This window comes from Astyanax mexicanus, chromosome 20 (genome assembly GCF_023375975.1).
Source record: "Astyanax mexicanus isolate ESR-SI-001 chromosome 20, AstMex3_surface, whole genome shotgun sequence".
Taxonomy (NCBI): domain Eukaryota; kingdom Metazoa; phylum Chordata; class Actinopteri; order Characiformes; family Acestrorhamphidae; genus Astyanax; species Astyanax mexicanus.
This window is the reverse complement of record NC_064427.1, coordinates 6,091,618-6,112,057: the sequence shown is the minus strand read 5'-3', so window position 1 is coordinate 6,112,057 and position 20,440 is coordinate 6,091,618. Positions and strand designations below refer to the sequence as shown.

The 20,440-nt window shown below is 37.8% G+C and overlaps 1 protein-coding gene across 4 annotated transcripts in view; it reads left to right on the top strand.

Moving 5' to 3' along the window:
- The window catches only part of usp25 (ubiquitin specific peptidase 25), a 42,090-nt gene extending 26,027 nt beyond the window's left edge, over positions 1-16,063 (top strand). The window contains exons 19-27 of one of the 4 annotated variants that reach the window (XM_022680992.2): positions 1,488-1,646; positions 3,765-3,800; positions 3,950-4,045; positions 7,328-7,506; positions 9,155-9,233; positions 10,604-10,683; positions 11,054-11,177; positions 13,758-13,953; positions 15,174-16,063. In XM_022680992.2, the coding sequence (XP_022536713.1) occupies positions 1,488-1,646; positions 3,765-3,800; positions 3,950-4,045; positions 7,328-7,506; positions 9,155-9,233; positions 10,604-10,683; positions 11,054-11,177; positions 13,758-13,953; positions 15,174-15,352 (1,128 nt within the window). In that variant the 3' untranslated portion in view covers positions 15,353-16,063. The remainder of the gene's footprint in view (positions 1-1,487; positions 1,647-3,764; positions 3,801-3,949; positions 4,046-7,327; positions 7,507-9,154; positions 9,234-10,603; positions 10,684-11,053; positions 11,178-13,757; positions 13,954-15,173) is intronic. The other 3 variants (XM_022680993.2, XM_022680994.2, XM_022680995.2) reach the window with 3 other exon arrangements.
- The last annotated feature ends 4,377 nt before the right edge of the window (positions 16,064-20,440 follow it).

Below are 20,440 nucleotides of genomic sequence, written 5' to 3'. Positions count from 1 at the left end.
TACAGTAAGCGTAGATTTCAGAATTTCTCCAGCACTTAGGCTGGAGCATTATTATTAGCAGCGGGTAATGCTAATGCTGCTCCAGCAGTGCTAGCCAGGGCTAGCAGCAGGCTACAGGCTGATAATACTCAAATCTGAACTGGGAAATGGGGAGCGTGGTAGGCAGCTACTGCTAATGCTACTCCAACCCCAGTGCTGGAGAACTAAACTGAAACTCCTATATAACGTGACTATTTTTAAGAAAATAAAAGGATTTTAAGTTCCCCTTAGTGTGAGAAATATGGTAATTATGGCGTATGTGTTAGATTTAAATAGATTGAACAGCTAACACTTTAACATCACCATTACTGAGCATAGCAGAGGTGGGAACAAGTCACTAGGCTGCAAGTAACAAGTCTAATATCTGATACTCAAGTTAGTTAAATCACAATTCAATACAAGCAAATTTTGAATCAAGGCTCCGATCAGGTCTAAACTTCAAGTCACCAAATGTAATGCATTTTCAATATTTAACACAGATAGCTGATAGTAGTATATTAAACTGACATTAATCTCACATTAATCTTTATATATTTTTAAACTACATATGACCTTAGCTCAGTTATGTGGTCTCTGCCCTATAGGATATTGTTTTATAAAAAAAATAATAATAAATGGAGTAGTCTGGCTCATACACATCACTTTTTTTCAACAAACTGAACTTATTAGGTAATAATCTGTATGTTATGGCTCTTTCACTTAGTGCCACACTGTAGCTTCATACAATAAATACAAAAATGTTTTAGTAATTGTTTATTTAACATTTTATTTAGAAAATAAATGATAAAATAGGGTTGTCATGTGTTTTCAAGTCTTAAAGTCTTTTCAAGTCTGATTCAAGGTCTAAGTTAGTGAAGGAAGATTTGCAAGTCGCAAACTGTAAAATTTGTGACTTTTTTTATAGTAATAACTACTATTGCTGATATAAATGCATTAAAACAATGTGCTTAGGTGCATCTAACTGCTGCACAGTGCTGTAATTCTGTAATTGTGTCAACATTGCAACATCAAAAAAAAAAACACATTTTTAAAAATCCTTCGTACTCTGTGGAGGGACAAACTAGCCTCCCTGTGCTTTGTAAGCTGGAAATACAGGTAATTGCTAGAGCCTGACTGGTGTTCGTGCTTTATTCATTACATTCATCCATTGTTTCTAAAACAAGTGGTAACCTAAATTAATAAAAAAAGCCTTCAAAACAATTATCTTTTTTTTCCCTCTCGCTCTAAATTCTTCCCTCTCCTGGGATCATTTATCCTTGAGGGTGTGCATTGATGCCTATTTAACAGGCCATTATTTATTTCTGCACATGAACACTCTGACCTGAATCCTAATTGGTTATTTTATGTGTGTGTGTCATATTTTAGCACTCATATCATCATGTTGTTTTTCACCTTTCACATTTCTCTCTGTTCAGTCTCGCACCGTTTCCTTACCTGTGTTCCTGCAGGAGGAGCCTAATGCAACCCCTCCCCAAACCCCTCCCCCTGACCAAGTGCAGGATGGTGCTGCCTCCACCCAAGCCCCCCCACAGCGGGTGGTGGAGGTGGCCATCCCTCACGTGGGAACCTTCGTCATTCAGTCTCGAGAAGGGGGGTATGATGATGAGGTAGATTTGCGTGCCTCTGCTGGCTGTTGGCGTAGTTTTGGGTCTGTGTGATGTGGGCGGTGGCGAAGCTGACAGCTCTTCTGCATGCTCTGCCATGCCTCTCTGTCTGCTCTGCTTACAGAGAATTTCAAACAGATAGTTATACTCACTTACTGACCTGTGAAGCTTACCTTACTAGGTGAAATAAAGCATCTAACTAACTATTAGGTTCTTGTAAAAACTGCATTGGCTTATTCACCCATTGACCAGATCAATCACTGCTGATTTAATGAAGCACAGCTCTACCACACTACTGCATTTTCTAACACTCTCACCGTATAATAACTTCTTGTCATTATAATAAATTTGATAGAACATCCTAGACATAGATACTTAATTATAAATGAATTTTTGCACCAGGAGCATAAAGTTATCCAAAAGCAGTGTGTAAGACTGGTGGAGGAGAACATGCCAAGATGCATGAAATCTGTGATTAAAAACCACCAGGGTTATTCCACCAAATATTGGTTTCTGAACTTATAAAACTTTATGAATATGAATTTGTTTTCTTTGCATTATTTGAGGTCTGAAAGCTCTGCATTTTTTTTTTTGTTATTTCAGCCATTTCTCGTTTTCTGCAAATAAATGCCCTAAATGACACTATGTTTAATTGGAATTTGGAAGAAATGTTTTTCATAGTTCATAGAATAAAACACCAATGTTCATTTTACAACCTAAAGCATTCTGTAATCTCTATGATAATTGTGACTTATTGTATTGTGTATTAACTAAAGATAATAAAGATAAATTCAATAAATTAATTATAACCATTTTTTAACATAAAGTAAGCATAAAATGTTGTAAATGGACCTCAGTGAAAACAAGATGTGTACAAATATATACAATGCAAGAATATAAATTAAAAAAAAATACAAGAAAAAAAAAATCATATCATGCACCTTAATCAGGTGGTGTAAAAAATGAATATAATGTATTATAATGATACTAATTGACTGCTAATAACTTGAATTGCTCTCTTGCTCGCTATGTTTAGTTACAAACTCAGTGAGATCACGGTTCTGTGGGTCGGAACGATGCCATTTACTGTGGTTGTCAGTGCAGGGTCACTGGGTTTGTCCACGTTCCCTGGAGTAGAGATCAGACAGTAGGGGGCACCCTTTCTCTTTTACTGAGTGACCCCCTTCTCCTCCTCCTCCTCCTCCTGCTGGCAGAGGTGCAGATCCACCAAGACAAGTGTTTAGCAGCCTTTTCCTTTTTTCCTGCTTTTTCTTCTGCCTGGTATTAGAACTAAGCACAAATTGAACTTGTCTGGCCTAAAAGTGATGTGCTGTCTTGTGCAGACATCTCAGGGCAGGAGTAAATATGTGGGATTTGGAATTTGGATATTAGTAATGGCTTCCTCTTTCGTTTATTTTGTGTTTGTAGTTGTTGGCTATGCAGCAATTTCTGAACAAATACAAGCAATTAATTTGTTCCAAATTCTTAATACCAAAGCATAGATTTAAGACATTAGGGGTCCTTAATCTGGCACTTATCACGCCAAAGGGGATCGTGACGTAGACCCTGGGCGTTTCTAAGAGTGATGGTATTTAGAATTTGAATAAATATAATGACAAGAAAATGAACTGAAATAATATTCGTAAAATGTATTGCTTTCTTAAAAAGAGCTGCTTTAATCCAGTAATTTCTAATCCAGTGTTTTCTCTGCATGATGACACTGCATCATAGTGTTTTGTAGTACTGCTTAAATTATTTGTAAAAAAAAAAAATGCTGAGTAAAAATGTTATTGTGTAAGTTAAAATAATCATATTATTTAATCATTAGTATTAATTAGTCATTAGTATATTTAGTGTTGTATCAGATTTAAAGATTTATGCCAGTAATAAGGTTTTAGCACACAGTTGGGTTTTGCGTGCATGTAAAGTGCACTCTGTGTGTGTGTGTGTGTGTGTGTGTGTGTGTGTGTGTGTGTGTGTGTGTGTGTGTGTGTGTGTGTGTGTATGTGTATGTGTATGTGTATGTGTATGTGTATGTGTGTTTGTGTTTGTGTGTTTGTGTGTGTGTGTGTGTTTGTGTGTGTGTGTGTGTGTGTGTTTGTGTGTGTGTGTCTTTTATAGTGGCTAAGAGAAAGAGAAACACACAACCAGCAGTCAGTAAGTGTGTGTGCAATGGTCTAGATTAGAGCCTGGACTGTGTGTGTGGTGTGGAATGCATTTGTGTGTGGTGTGTGGACTCTGTGTATGTATGTGTGTGTGTGGACAGTGTGTGTACTCTGTAGTAATATGCCTTCTTCCTTGGGCAGACCATGATGACGCCAAACATGCAGGGTATTATAATGGCCATTGGCAAAACCCGGAGTGTGTATGACAAGTGTGGTCCTGAAGCAGCCTTCTTCAAGGTACTGCCGTACTGCATCCACGCCCGGCGACTGCAGCCCCAGTGACTGTGCTAACCTCTGCATGCCCCTCCCCTTTATTTTGCCTGGTCGTTCTGTCTGTGTCTCCACTGCAGACTCGCTACTACTCTCCAGACTATTAGAGGTCCGATCTCACAACCAGCAGTGCTGAACTCAGTGCTGAGTGTAGAACCATAACACTCCATATTTAAAACATCATCTGATTACCCAGCGTGCGTTACATCAAACACAGATCAATAAAGACATACAGACAAACATATATTCAGATTAATTAAATCTTAATTAATACTTCTGATTTTCAGGCTGAACGAACACTCAAATCCTACTTCATTCAGCATAATAAACATGTCTTATCACAGTGAACACACAAATACTACGATTATTGCATCTAAACAGACAGGTCGGAATGTCTATACACAAATATTTCATCTATTACAAAAAAAGACACAACAGAGTAGTGTAGTACAAGGACGTGTGTGGGGATTATAGATTAGAGTATTGAGAGTATAGGGGACTAAAGAAGAATATAGGGTAGAATATGGAATGTAGTGTAGAAAGTACAGGCTGGTAAAAGAAGTATCGGGGTATAGGGTAAAGTAAAATAGCGCAGACGGGTTTCATGCAGAGTAACGGACTGTAGAGGAGTATAGGGAAATTTACGATAGTGTAGGTTAATATAGAAAGGGATCGCGTAGAGTTGTATAGGGAGTATAGTATACAACAGTAAAGGGAGCTCAGTATAGAAAAGTATAAGGTAATGTAGGATAATCAGTGAAAATAGTATAGGGAGTATATTATAGAATAGTATTGGGTACTATAGTGAGTAAAAAAATAGTATTAGGGAATATAGAATAGTAAATGTTAGTATTGGGAGGATAGTGTAGCGAAGTATCGGATAGTATAGGGAGTATAGTATAAACAGTACGATATACAATAGTAAAGGGAGTACAGTATAGAATAACATGAGGAGTATATTTTATAATAGTATATTGTTATATATAGGCAGTATATAGTATAGGGAAGTGTATAGGGAAATATAGGATAGTATAAGGTAGTATAGGGAGGATAGTATAGAATATTATCGGATAGTATAGGGAAATATACGATAGTATAGGTTAGTATAGAGAGGACTGTGTAGAGTAGTATCGGATAGTATAGGGAGTATAGTATACAACAGTAAAGGGATCCCAGTATAGAAAAGTATAAGGTTGTATAGGATAATTACTGCGAATAGTATAGGGAGTATGTTATTGAATAGTATTGGGTACTATAGTGAGTAAAGAATAGTAAAATTTAGTATTGGGAGGATAGTGTAGCGAAGTATCAGATAGTATAGGGAGTATAGTATAAACAGTATGTTATACAATAGTAAAGGGAGCACAGTATAGAATAAAATGAGGAGTATATTTTAGAATAGTATATGGTTATATATAGGCAGTATATAGTATATACTGCCTATATATAGAAGTGTAGAATATTATCGGATAGTATAGGAGGTATAAATAGTATAGAATATAGAGTAGTATAGGATAGTATAGGGTCATATAGGCAGTACATAGTATATAATAATATTGGCAGTATATTATAGGGTAGTTTGGAGACGTTTGGTGAAAGCATAACAGCAGTTAATATCGAGCAATAAGAATGTGATTAATGCGATCAGATAATCACGTGTTTTACAGCTGGATACGTCATCTTTTGTCTACCTTGTGTTTGTTGAATTTTGGGCTTTTTCTATTCAGTTTTTACGCATTTTCAACATATAAAACATGCCTGATTTAAAACGTGCTGTTGAATTCTCCTAAAGATTCGAAAGTTTTTTCTTTTTCAGTAAAGTAGCTATTTTGGAAATACAATGTTTTTTGTCTGACAGCTAGAGTATATCTTGCCTTTTCTCTGCCTGGAGGTTAAAGGACTGTAGGTTCAAGCTTTGGCTTTTTACTTTAACACATTTGCAGTCAATAAGCAGCTGAAAATCAGTGTGTGCTGTTATATTTGCTTTATTTCTTTTTGACATTACTGTCTATTTTTGTTTGTTTGTTTGTTTATTTTGAAGATGTGGTATTAATTGCCTGCTGGGCATGGCTGACTGAAGCCCTCCCCCTTTTTGTGAAATCTGTTCCGGCTTTCGTTACATCTGTATGCCGTTGTGGTGTTGATTATAGTGTCACCTTGACTGCAGAACACAACGTGATGACTGACGGCTCTTAAAGCTCTAATTGTGTTGTGTGCTGTGATCGTGTCTGTGTTGGAATGTAACTGACAGATGATCATCGACTCTGTACATACTCCCACAAATCTTATTTCCTAATCTGGAGTCTCAGTGGGGGCCACCATCTGTTTTTGCATTTATAAAAACTGATCTCCAGTGACTATCTGTTCATTACTTTTCCCCCAGCGTTAGATATGTTTGAATCACTTACTCCAGATGCAGTCGATCAGGCAAGACAAGTATGGTATCTGAAGAATGCTATGGAGATGCTAGGCTAATGCTGCTAACAAGAGATGTAACGGATTACAAATTTGGATTTTACAAATTGGATCATGTCACAGATTTTGAATCATTTTTTAGATTTTTTTTAGAGTAAAGAAGTATGATCTTCAGTATTGCTATTCACAGTATTGTGATGTGATCTCGTTACTATGGGTACTGTATTGTGATAATATGATATCGTGAGATGCTCTGTGATTCCCACCCCTATTCACCAGTCACATCTGGAGTCAGTGATTAATCATGTACTTTAGATTTTTTTGCTGAATTACTTTAAGTGTTGAAATATGGTTATATTATATATAATGATCCAAAGATAGTTAAGTGTTTATATGCCTGTAAATTGGGAAATCAACACTGACAGGGTAATAAATACTGTGATGGCTTGGTTTTTTTTAGTGTTCTCAGTATATCTGTCTTTCTGTAGTGAATTTGCACATCAAATAATATCAAATGGGTCTGTTTATAAAAGTATGAATCACCCCATCATGCGCTAAGCTAATTTTCCTTCTGTCAGATGATCCTGTCAGGCAGGGTTCAAACTTCAGCTTTTTTTCCCTTTTTGCAGTTAAGTGTTGTGCCTGAGGCACCTGTCTTCTGCTCTTTAATGTGGTCATGGTAATTAACAATATGCCTCTCTTTCTTTGTTCTTTCTCCCCACCCTCCATCTCCCTCCCTCTCTCCTCTCTCTTTCACTCACCCACACATGTCCACACCCATCATTCCCTTTTTTTTTCCTTTTTTTCTTTCTTTCTTTGATTATTGTCTAAAAGGCGATCAAAGTTGAGTATGGCCGCTTGCTGAGGCTAGCGCAGGAGGACACGGCCCCCCAGAATGACCACCGGCTTCAGCACGTCATCGTTTACTTCATCCAGAACCAGGCGCCCAAAAAGATTCTGGAGAGGACCCTCCTCATGCAGTTTGCAGACAGAAACCTCGGCTTTGATGAGAGGTACGAAGCCCTTTTGCTCATAATAGATATAAAAGTTTCTCAGCCAAATAATAGTAAAAAATGTATCGTCTTGATCTCGTCAGTATCTGCTCCACATATCCATGGATTAAGTGCATATTCTTGCTTGAAAGGCTGATCAGCTATGCTGTGGAACCCCTGGAGCAGAGAGGGTGTGTGCCTTGCTCAAGGGCCCAACAGTGTCTGCTTATTGGTCGAGAGTATTAAAGTAGAAGTTAGTTTGCAGGGGAAGAGCCAACTTCTCTTAGGGCCTGTGAATTTAATGTTAAACTTGACAAAAATGTAGTAATGAGAGTATAGAAATAGCTACATTATTAGGTACAGGATTCATACCATACTGTCATGGGAGTAACAGGTTCTATATATATTGAAAAGTTACTTTATTTCAGTAATTCAGACCAAAATCACAGAGCTATTGCAAGTGTTTATTTCTGTTATTGTTGATTATGCCAATGGAAACCCAAAAAAACAGTGTTGCAGAAAATTTGAATATAACATAAAACCAATAAGCACTTCTGGCAGTGGGATAAGTCCTGCTGAAAAATGAAATCCACATCTCCATAAAAGTTGTCAGTAGCTGAGGGAAGCATGAAGTGATGTAAGATTTTGTGGGAAAACAAAACTGCACTGACTTTAGACTTGATAATAAAACACAGTGGATCAACACCAGCAGATGACATGTCTCTCCAAACCATCCCTGATTGGTGGAAACTTGGACTTGGACTGTGTGTGTCTCCATGTCATCTGCTGGTGTTGGTCCACTGTGTTATTTCAAGTGCAATCATACCAAAGTGCAGAAAATCTTATATATAGATAACATATATAATATATATATACTGAACAATGACTTTTACAAAGTCGAGTGCAGAGGCTACACTACTGGATTCGAAGATGGAAGAAACTGGATTCAATGTTTAAAAAAATGTGGTGAAATAAATAAAAACCTGTGAAAATCTGTGTTCAATATTTGGTCAAATGTTATATTTTCTTTTGTTTTGCTTTCATTCCTAAATTTTCATTTCAGTCAATTATAAGTATAGAGATACCACATTGTATTGTATTAAATTGTCACACCTCTAATACACAGATGCAGCAGGTGGAAAAACACAGGGATATTTCTTTAACCAACTGCAGTCCATTTAGTTTCATCTGGCTGTCACTAAAGATTCTGTACAATATCACCCTCACATCAGAGCCCGTCTCTGCTCATCCACTAACCAGCCAATATCCCTCTGCTTCTATTGTCCCCAACCGTCTCGCCGCCCGAAAGGTCCCGGTGTCGGAGCCCAGCCGCTTCCTCCCGTGGGCATTCACTGCGCGCCGCGCACGACCAAGTGTGCCATGTAATCCATATTCATAAGTGAATTGATTTCCCCCTCCTCTATTTTGAGGAATATAATTAGATTTATGTGAGTGTGGCCCAAATACGCAGCTCCGGAGAGCAGTTTCCATTTTGTTTTCAGTAATAAAGAATGATTCATGCCCCCAGCACGAGGCTCGGGGACACGGCTCGCCATCTCATTCCACAGATTACCTCATGAGTGACCCCCCTCTTTCCCCCACCCCCCTCCACCAGCACAGTACACTCTAATGGCCATGTGCTTTTCTCTTCTCTCTCTCTTTCTCTCAGATGTAAGAGCATCATGAAAGTGGCGCGAGCAAAACTCGATCTCATTAAGCCTGACGAAGTTAACATGGAGGAGTATGAGGTCAGAATTTTTACCTGTTTTTATTTTGTTTTTATTTTTCTTGAACAATTTAACACAAACTGTCTGTTAATGTACTGTTTTATACATTTAAATGTGTGTTTCTACCCATTAGGGGTGGGCAATATGGCTCTGAAATAATATCACGATATTTCAGGATATTTTTGCGATAACGATATACTTGGCGATATAGGAAAACAGAAAAATAATTAATTAATTTCAGGAATATAGTATAAGAGTATAACAGAATAATCATAATGTGGCAAAATAAATAATATAGCATAAAATAATATAATGCAGCAAAAATATTGCAGAATATTTAATGCATGCATTTAAACTGCAAACTAAAACAGTTATACAATAAATACACCTAAAGCTTCACAGTAAATAATAGACTACTTTTAAGACAGAACAGCCCTATTATCACGATATGGATTTTTAATATCATGATATTTCTGTGTCACGATATATTGTATACGATATAAAATTGCCCACCCCTACTACCCATTATCAATTAATTGCAAGGGTAACGCTTACATTTACAATAAAGGTGCATTAATTAACAATACTTATGATGGAATAACTAAACTATTAAGTGACACTCGTTAAGACATTATTAATCATTGCAATTTTTTGCAACTAATGCCCCAATTCATTATAATTTACAGCATTCCTAAGAATTAAGACATTTTTATTCTCCATGTCAAATATGAAAACTGGAATTATATATAATTTGATGCTTTTACATGCTTATATAAACCCACAACATTTGTATAAGGGTGATTCACCAATTAAGGGCTGTTTCTATCTTCCTAGCTTTTGAAAAATATGACCTTTTTTATTTATGACAAGACTGTGATTACATGCATTAAATTTGGACTTCTTAATCCCCAAAAATAAGCTTATTTTCATTTAAATTATTTTGAAGAACACATACATATATGTGAACCCCAATATTATAAATACATACTTGCCTTTTTTGTTGTTTTTAAATTTACTGCAGCAGAGGGCTTTACTGCTTTGGCCTTGACCTAACCCAATCAAAGTATTAATGAATAAAAACAACTAAAAAAATCTTACTAGTACTAAAAATAATATTTGTACTGTAACACACATTTAATGATATATATTTCATACCTAACCTAATGCTATTTATTTTATTTTTTTGTATTTATAGTATTTCTTTATTGTCGAAATCAATCCAAGAATCACCCATTAATCCATCTGTTTAATACAGCAGTTTAGCCCCAAATATTTATCAAACGAAATGTTCTAGGTGTTGGAAGTGTTTTATATTAAGAAATGGGTCTTTATTTTAAAGTCCTTTTAAGTAAATCTAATGTTTAATTTTTTTTTGTTCTCTGTTTGAAAAGTTGTGGCATCAGGATTACAGGAATTTCCGTGAGACGACGATCTTCCTAATGATCGGCTTGGAGCTGTTTCAGAAGAAAAGGTAAGTGTAATAATCTGTGAATTTCAAAAATAAACATTTTGCTGTTTGATTGGAGATGCTGTGTTTGGATTTGTGTGCACTAGGGGGCAGCATAACCTCTATTATGATCCTTGGAGGTGTTGAGGGTTTGGGCCTGTGAGAAATGGAAAGCTTTTAATTAAAACGTTTAATTGAGATTTGATTGGAATTATTTCAGTGTTTCTGCCGATTAAGTGTGACTGGGTGTGGAAATTCAGTGGAATATCATATATTTAATGTTTTTGTAATAATCTAGAGTCTGTTAGCTTCCACTTTATTTGCCTGTTGCCTGTTATTACTGTTCTTTACAGCTTTAAAGTGAACTTTTTCCTTGTGTTTGTTTCTGTTGCAGTTTTGTGGAGGCCTTGATGTACCTGATCTACGCCTATCAGTATAATAAAGAGCTGCTCTCCAAAGGGCCGTACAGAGGCCATGATGAAGAGCTTATAGCCCATTACCGCAGAGAGTGCCTGCTGGTAAGTGTGTTTGTGTCTTTAGATACAACTTAACCTTTTATTGCTCAGCTCACGTTTTCCTTCATGCAAAAGGCAGTTTGGACAATATAGACTAATATAGATATTTCTAATATATTTCTAATATAGAAATCACTTAAGTTAATCAACAAATTAATACACTTTTTCTGAACTAGTTTTGGCCCATACCCATTTTACTCCTTGCTCCTAGCACTTAGTCCTACCCATCTGCTTTGCATGTTCATGCCTAGGGGTAAGACATCCCAATTCTTGTTGGGATAAAGAGGTAGAAGAATGAAGAAGAGTGAAGTTTTCGGCTTCACTCCAAATGCAGGATTATGAGAAATCAGCAAAAGAATCGCACAAAGTAGTAATATGGTAATGTATTTTTTTTTTTTAATGCAGTTTCATATCTTATGACCCCTTTCCACATGACAAGCATGAAAAATTGCTATTAATAGGTCTCAATCACAATCTAACTAAGCTAAATGTACAGTTCCACCTTAAATAGTGCAACAGTTGCATTCTGTCAGCACCTTAGGCTGCTGCTACTTTAAGATAGAATGGACGCATTTATTTCACAATAATGTTCATGTCTGTGTGCGTTGCATCTTTCATTTTGCACCAAAAGACTTTTTTAAAGCACTTTCAGAAGTGAAAAATTGTATTAAAAAGAGGACACCCATTTTTTGCTCAGTTTTTTCCTTTATTTTTCCAAATGCAATAAATTAAGAGCGCTCATGCAAATAAAACATTAAACCACTGAGGCTTGGTTGGAAATGAACCATAGCATTTGAATGCGTCATTCTGATTTCTGATGAGGCGTCGGAGGAGAACTCTCTTTCGTCGGATCCACTTTAAAGACTTTAGATAAGCAAATGAGGGCGACTCCCTTCCAGAACTCACCATCAGAGCACAGACCTGTGACTCTCCCTCACTCTCCCCTTTTTATACTTCTACTTTTTTCTTATTAACCACACCCTCAACTTTAGCAATGGTTTTGATTGTCTCAAGCCTTTAAAGTCCTCACCAAGATTTTGTTTTTTTATTTGTAATGGTTATAATAAAATTATTTGTTTCTTTTTTATTTTTATTATTACGAGCTTGCACATTTGTATTAGTACACCTTTACTAAATGTTTGAAATTGCACTTCACAATAATTTCAGTACACAAATCTTAGTTAACAAAAAAATGCAGTCACATGCAAACTTTAACTTTTTTGGCTTTTACAGTGCATGAATTTACTCATCTGTGTTCTGTGTTTTTTAGCATTTAGTCCATTTATATTATGTCTTGTGTCATGCTATATAGCATTGCTATTTGCATTCAGGCACAATTTTTTTTTATTAAAATTCTAGTGTGTCGTGTCCTATCATTATATCTATCATATACAGTTCAGTTTAAAACTGACAATCTTTCTGGTGTTTTACTGAAAAGTTAAGCAGAACATTTAAAGGCTAGTATAAGGCAGGTATAACTGATATACAAATCGCTCAAGTTAGTCAACAAGTTAATACACTTTTTTTGGAACTAGATTTGGCCCATACCCATTTTACTCCTTACCCTTACCACTTAGTCCTACCCATCTGTTTTGCATGTTCATGCCTAGGGGTAGGATATCAATTTTTGTCGGGGTAAAGAGGTAGGATGAAGTTTTAGGGCTCACTCCAAACAGCCAAAGAATCACACAAATTAGTAGTATGGTAATAGTTATAGTTTTTAACAAAGAAAATACTATCATTGCATTATCTTGTTGAATGTAGTTTAAAAGTTAGTGGTAGAAGTTGCTTGTTGAGATGTTTTTAATAAGGTTCTGCATGTTTGTGATGATGCGCTCCAGCAGATTTACTGTTTACTGTAGCGTATGACCATCATCCGTATCCCCTGTCCGAGCAGCCCTCTCAGCGTGTGCTGGTTCGAAGACCTGTGTAACCCTCACCCGGGCGCCTGCACCCAGTAACCCTACACCGCCATTGTGCTCATAATGTAATCATCAGGCTCCGAATAGGAAGCCGGCGCTGCTGAGAGTGTAAACACATTACCGCCGGGGCCGCGCCGCTGTCCTCGTTTCACCTCCACCACTTTTCGAAAAACCACACAGGGGATCTGGCTCCCTCTCAAGCCTGGCTGTTTACCCCGCTGCTCCACTTTAATTGAAAATACTGCTAACATTGACATAGCTAATGTACTGCACTGCCTTTTTTTTTTCCTCCCTTTTTCTTTTTTTTTTTTAATAAACATAAACGTAGCACCCACCTATTCGCTGGCTCTGCAGCAGACTTGCGTAGGTCAACAAGGTTGCTTGTGCCGCAGGGGCTCTCAGGAGTTGCACGCGGAATCCATGACTACAGTAGTACATCATCAGGCACATCAGCGCTTGCGTCAGGAAGAAAAACACTCCAGAGCGTTTCTTGGATGCTGAGGACACTTCTGAGAGGCAGGAGGGCCAAGAGTGCGCTCCTGGTGTTTCGCTTCAGCTGATTTAAGTTGTTCTGAACGCTCTCATTTTGACGTTGAGGTCAAAGGAAATGTTCTATAACATACGCGTGTGTGTGTTTGTGTGTTCTGTGTGATTTCTGCAGAAGTTGAACGAGCACGCAGCAGCTCTGTTTGAGACCGGAGAGGAGCCGGAGGTCAACACCGGCCTGAACATCATGAACGAGCTGGTGGTGCCCTGCATCCCGCTGCTGCTGGTGGATGAGCTGGAGGAGAAGGACATGGTGGCGGTGGAGGACATGAGGAACCGCTGGTGCTCCTACCTGGGCCAGGAAATGGAGCGTAAGTGCAGGGGTGAACACAGCTGACCCCCATGAGAGCTGCAGTCGCAACATGTCTGTTTGTGAGCTGCTTTTGAAGTTGTAGATGCACTATATGAACAAGATTATTAAATAAAATACGGGCCGCTGAGTGGTCCAGCTGTCTAAAGCGCTGCCACTTTGATCAGGAGATTGCTTGTTTGAATCCCGGTTATGCAGCTTATCATCATATGCCGAAGCCCCGAGAGAGCACAATTGGTCTTGCTCTCTCTGGGTGGGTAGACGGCGCTCTTTCCCCTCATCACTCATAGAGTGTTGTCGATTAGCACAAGGCTGCGTCTGTCTGTGAGCTGATGTATCAGAACTAAGTTGTCGCGCTTTCCTCCGCATTAGCATTAGCGCTGTGATGCTACTCAACAGTGCTACATCAGCAGCAGTTCAAAAAGAGGTGGTGGCTGACTTCAGATGTATCGGAGGAGGCATGTGCTAGTCTTCACCCTCCTTGTGTGTTTTAAATTTTTTACAAAATCCAACACATTTATATAAACTACTAATCAAAAGTTTTAGAACATCCCTACTTTATCTTATTTTGTTGTTTAGAAGTAATGCTTTATGGCCCAGACAAGCCAAATTTTCTCATCTTAGCAATGACTTTATTACTGTACCTCATCTGTTCTCATCTCTTCACTTCTGAAACTGAGACTTAGTCCAATCATGTTAAGCTGAGCTTAAGACTAAAGCTGTTGTTTCCATGTGGGTCAGCCAGACATGACTCTTCCTGTAGCAGTTTTCTCAAGTTTACAGTCTTTTGAAGGTGTAGAAAACAGTACTCACCGTTTTTTTGGCTTTCTCTGTAAATTCTTTTAAGAAAAGACTTCTACTTTTAATAGTTACATAGTCTCTAGTTTGTATTTGATATGATGTGTGAATGTGCTGTGTTCAAGTGTGTAAATGCTGCAGTATTTTTACATTGCTACCAGATGTAAGCTTTTAATCAGTGAATTGTTAGCTTAAAATCGCCTGCTGTTTTTTTGTTTGTTTTTTTCTTCATTTGTTTTGGCCATACCTTTGCAATATATAATATAGGCATTACAGTGCAGTTCAGCCAGTCAAAACTGAGATCTTTTACAAATGTCTGTCTTAAGGGCAAAGAAGTGGTGGGGAAATGAGTTATAACTGTGACATATTATTTATTATGATTAACATTTACCTGAACGCCTGTACCGTCCTCTCTCTCTGCAGCTAACCTTCAGGAGAAGCTGACCGACTTCCTCCCCAAGTTGCTCGACTGCTCAACTGAGATCAAGACGTTCGTCGAGCCGCCTAAGATGCCGTCGTACTCCACGCTGGAGCTGTGCGAGCGCTTCGGCCGCGTCATGGCCTCCCTCACCCTCAGCCGCACCCCTGCCGACGGCAGATGAGCACGCCCCTCCCTCCCCGGCCCCTTTACCCCCCCTGCCACCAACTCACCCATGGACCTCTTTTAACCCATGCCTTCCTCCAAACCAGGGTTGCTTCAGCTGTTACTCATTTTATTAGTTCTCTTTTGCTGCTATAGGTTTTATCATCTTTATTCTTATTGTTATCACTAGTATTATTTGGAGATTTCACTCATGTTTTAAAGATAATACGACACAAATACAGCTACGGCGCTGGGGAGAAAGAGAATGTGTATTCAGAATAAAAACAACATAAAAGAGAACTTCATACAGCATAGAATTACCGCATGCTGCTCTGGCTTTGTCAAACGAGGTTGAGGATTTATTTGGTTATTTTATTATTATTATTATTTGTTTGTTTTATTGTATTATTTTTTTTTTTTTTCCCATCAACTGCTTTTGTCCTCTATTAGCCTTTTTGGAGTGAAAAGGAAAGACCTGCTGCTCTGCCGCCCCTTTGCTACAGCATTAATGCATTCGTTTTGTTTTTCTAAAGGACGGGACTGAACGCAAAAAAACAACCCAACAACCTGGAGATTCACGGTTGGCTCGAAATGTATAGAGTGGATCTCCTGAACTGAGGACTGCCGTTCTCAAAGTTTTAAGCGCTGTGGTAGACGGCCACAGATGCACTGTGGCTTGTTAATAAATTGAGAGAATAAAGTTTTATTTATGGCTCTTTTAGGCCAGATACCTGCTTTCTCACTTAAATGGTTGTTTGTTATTTTTAATACATTTTCTCGGGATACTCGGACGAGTTTGGGAGTGAGTTTTGAGGGGGATATTAACGGTATATTTGTACTGTTCCTCATTTTGTTGCTATTTTTTCTGCTATCAAGTAAGCTGTACCATATCCAGGCATGTACCTGTGCTGCATCAGGGTACCAAGCAACTGTTGCTACATGTTTACTGTAAGAACTTGCAGAGGAATACATGACAGATATACTCCTTAATTGGTGGTAAGTGAGAATTATATATATATATATATAATATAATATATTAAAATTGACCCACCTGACAGTATGTTACATTGCACAGTTAAGAGATGGTAAACTTGATCAGCTATGTATCAGTTCTATGTATTGGCTAATTCGGGAATTAGGGACATCTCAGATATCTTGATACCAGTGTGATCCTGCCTTTAAAATCCTGCTTTACATAAGTAGATCAAGGAGTTTGTTGAGCCACCTGAGTGTTTAGGTTTGTGTGAAAGCAGAATTTTAAAGGCCGTAGACTCTGCATTTGAAGCCAAATTTTTTCTTCATTTATATTTTTATTTAAAATATGGTGAGGTTATTGAACCATTGTCTAAGTGCATCATTTCACCCATATTTATTTTACATTAGTGAATGCGTGAGTGGACCAGGTCAAAATCAGTTGCCTTGTTGAGTTGGGTTTTAAAGCACTGTGTCTGGACTTTCTCTAAAATTTTCAGTTTTATGGAAGTATAAATATTTTAATATGTTAACATCATCCACCTTTAGTTACCAGCAGTAATTGTTCCCTCATTTTAAATGACCAGGTGAAGAGCTAATGCTTTGTTGAGACTTTGTTGAGGTTTTAATGCAGTGTTTCTGGGCTGAGGATATTATTCCACACTTATTTTTTTTATACATTAGTAGATTATGAGTGGAACATCACTCTGCTGAAAGGTAATTACATATCGTGCATATAATACTTCTGCTCTAAAGAGTGCTGTGTTGGTACATTCCTGGAACTGTTTCCTGCAGGAAAAGTAGGGGCCCTGTTTCCTGCCATGCAGAATCGGGGCTTTGTTGGGTTTGGGTTTGATAATATTGATTGTTTGAATCATAGTGAATGGTAAGATAGAGATTAATAGCATGGCTTTATGCTTGTTTACTGGTCAAGCATAATATTATGCTCACACTGTGCAGCAATAGATGAACTTATGTCTCTGACTTTATCTACAAGGTAGAGCAGCTGTAGGTAGGAGAGTGTAATAGAGTGGAGGACAATGCACATTCTGCCTGAGCCCGACCCGCCCCAAAAACTGTCCTTTTGAGCCCGAGCTTGAATTAAACCCAACATTTTTTTTAGTTAGTAGAGTGTTAAAACTGAGTGTTTTAAAAACATTTTCGGGCTGTTTGAATGAGCAAAATCTGTTTAGAAAGATTTTAATTAACATTGCAACACTGAAGAAGCATAGACCTTGCTTATTAAGAACAGATCTCCGAAAGACTAAAACACAAACAATAATCCACAAGCCTACATATTGGTAAATTAAGCTACAAGAATGATGTCTGAATGACTTTCCTCTAATCTAACATAATTTAGCATGGTTTAGGAATAGAAAATAATTTGAGCTCATAGTCTTATGTGCAAAACCCCGCCAATCAGTGTCACTGCAGTGCTGAGAATGATCCACCACACAAATATTAAAAGCTGCTCTGTGGTGGTCATGATTATTGAGAATAAAAAAAAAAATGTCAAAATGATATGCGTGATTGTTGTATAGAACAGTTTGGTATTCTTAAGGATGATACTAATTGAAGGTAATGAGGTTGTTTGTGCTGTTTTCCAGCATGTTTTTACATCCATTTGAGGTGAAAACAAAGCCTTGATATAGACGAGTAACTGAACAAACTACCAATCTTAAAATGATCCAAAGCTGGAAGTCTGTGACCTATAAAAATGACCAGGTCCTCCCTTGTGGAATTCTGCCAAGTCTAGAACTTAAACATTTCCACACATTATTTTTGGCTGAGTGGGCCTGAGGTCAGGTGTATAACTTCACTTTATAACCTATAAACCTATAAAAAAGAGAATTGCACTGTTTGCATTTTTAAAGTCACATTACACAGCATTTTTACTATAAAATGGATAAAAAAAATTCCAATTGTAATACAGAGAATAGCATCTCAGTCATTTGCACTTGAACTCCTGTCATATTACTCCACCAGCTCAGACCATCTGCTCCTATCACTTTTAATGCTGGTTCAGTGTTCCTCAGCTTGTCCAAAAATGCATGTGTAAAGCATGTTCTTCATTGGTGGCTCAAAATGCGCTTAATACTTCTCAAGTATAGGGGGAGCCCAACAGCAAGATATATGAATTCACATATAATGCTGCTATAAAATGTTTAAAATGTGTCCAAATCATTCATTCAGAGTGGATTGGTAGGAGAAAAATACTGTTTTACAGAAAATTTGAGCCTGACCTATTCACAGTTGAGGTAAATGGATCATTATGAACATTATCGATTATGGATCATTATGAGGTAAATGAAACATTTTGGTTATTACAATGTAATTTCTGTGTTGACTACATTGGTGTACTTCTAATATTGTTTTCTATTATACTTTATATATTTTTTATATATTATGACTGAGGTACATTTGTTGTGGCACAGTGGATGACACCACCCTCTGCCAGTGAGCTACCCCATCATGTGGGAGACTAGGGTTCAATTCCATAAGAACAAAAACAAGTTGAAAACGAAGACAAAGACAGAGATGAAGAAGACACAAGAAAGTTGCAGAAGATGTCCAAGACAAAGTAAAAGGACAAAAATGATAAATCTGATAATAATGTTACTGTATATTTACTGTAAAATAATCTATTGGTAGGTTTCTCTGCAGTGAACAGTTTCACCCCAGTTCCACTCTGAATAGCACGGTTTACCTCTCAGCCATCTATTACTATACAGTTAAAATTTTGAGAGGAAAATGGAAAAGTTATAGCATTTTTGAATCACCATCCAAAGAGGCCTAAGTCTTTATGTTCCATCTGTATTCAGCCTCCCTCTACTTTTAGGTGACACATCCTCACTAAAGACGAGGGGTCCAGTTCCTGATTTTATTTTATTTTCATTTATTTTCTTTTTTTTTCAGCCTCTATTCTTTTCATCGCTCAGGTTTGCTACAGGTTAATTCACGGTCGTCTTCTTCAGACGACACAGGCTCTGTTTATTTACTTTTTTGATTTTCTTGCTCAGTGAAGGGCCTGTAACACTGTACCATTGAATTGTCTGATGCTGTGCTGCTATGCTCTTCTGTTCATGGTCATCTTTGACACATCTGTGCTTATAACCTGAAGAGCCTTCTTGATCTGTTCTAAAGTGTGTTTTGATGATAGAAAGCATCCACTGCTGTAGACATTCCATAGTACAATGGGTCATTTTCTGTTGCTAAGCACACTGGTGCATTCTTGCTTCTTTTAGAGTTATGAAGCTTTATGGATGGTTTGCTTGTGTCAGTTGTTCCCGCTGTGCCAGCATGCTGATGTGGGTCTCACAGGAGTGGAACATAGGTGGGTGGGTTCCAGTTGGGTGTGGGCTCTGTGTAGTTTTGTACATGCGTTGATACTGGGGCCCAGTTTGGGTTTCTGATATGGGCTCCATTGTGCGGGGGGTCTGTAACGATCTGGATTATCTCTTAAGCTAAAATGTTTTTTTTTTAATTAACCACATTTATAACAATGTTGCTTTAACAAAAACCTTTTCACAAACTTGTTACGATGTGGTGTGTCCAGTGTGCAACAGCCGTAATGCTTCAAAAGCTTCAGTCAGAGTGCCATTACTGTGCAATACTGGCATTTCTGGAATGTCTCACATTCATAATATATTTATGGAACTGACTGTGGTATAATAAGACATAAGAGAGATTTTGCTTCTGTATCAAATTTGTGGTATAGTAGAGGTGTGCCAAAAAATCGATTCACATAAGAATCTTGATTCTCATTTACTACGATTCAGAATCGATTTAAAATGTCCCAAAATCGATTCTGAGGGGCGGGTTTTAGACTGATTTTGGGCTGGGTATTTTTGTTGGACCTGGCAACCCTGGGGATAGCGCTTGTCCCTTTGGAGATCTTCCAGACACACACAGAGCGTAGGTGTTTGAGAATCACCGGTAAGATGGCAGAACAAGCACTATATTACCTTAGATTAACGTGTAGTTTCAATGTTTTATGGCAGAATGCTTCATAACAAGCATAAAAAAGATCGCTAGTAGTTAGTTTCAGTAACTGTTAGCTAGCTAACTAGCTAACTTTCCAGTTCCACCTTAAATAACGCTACAGGTGGCAGCGGGCTGCAGCATTTAAGGCGGA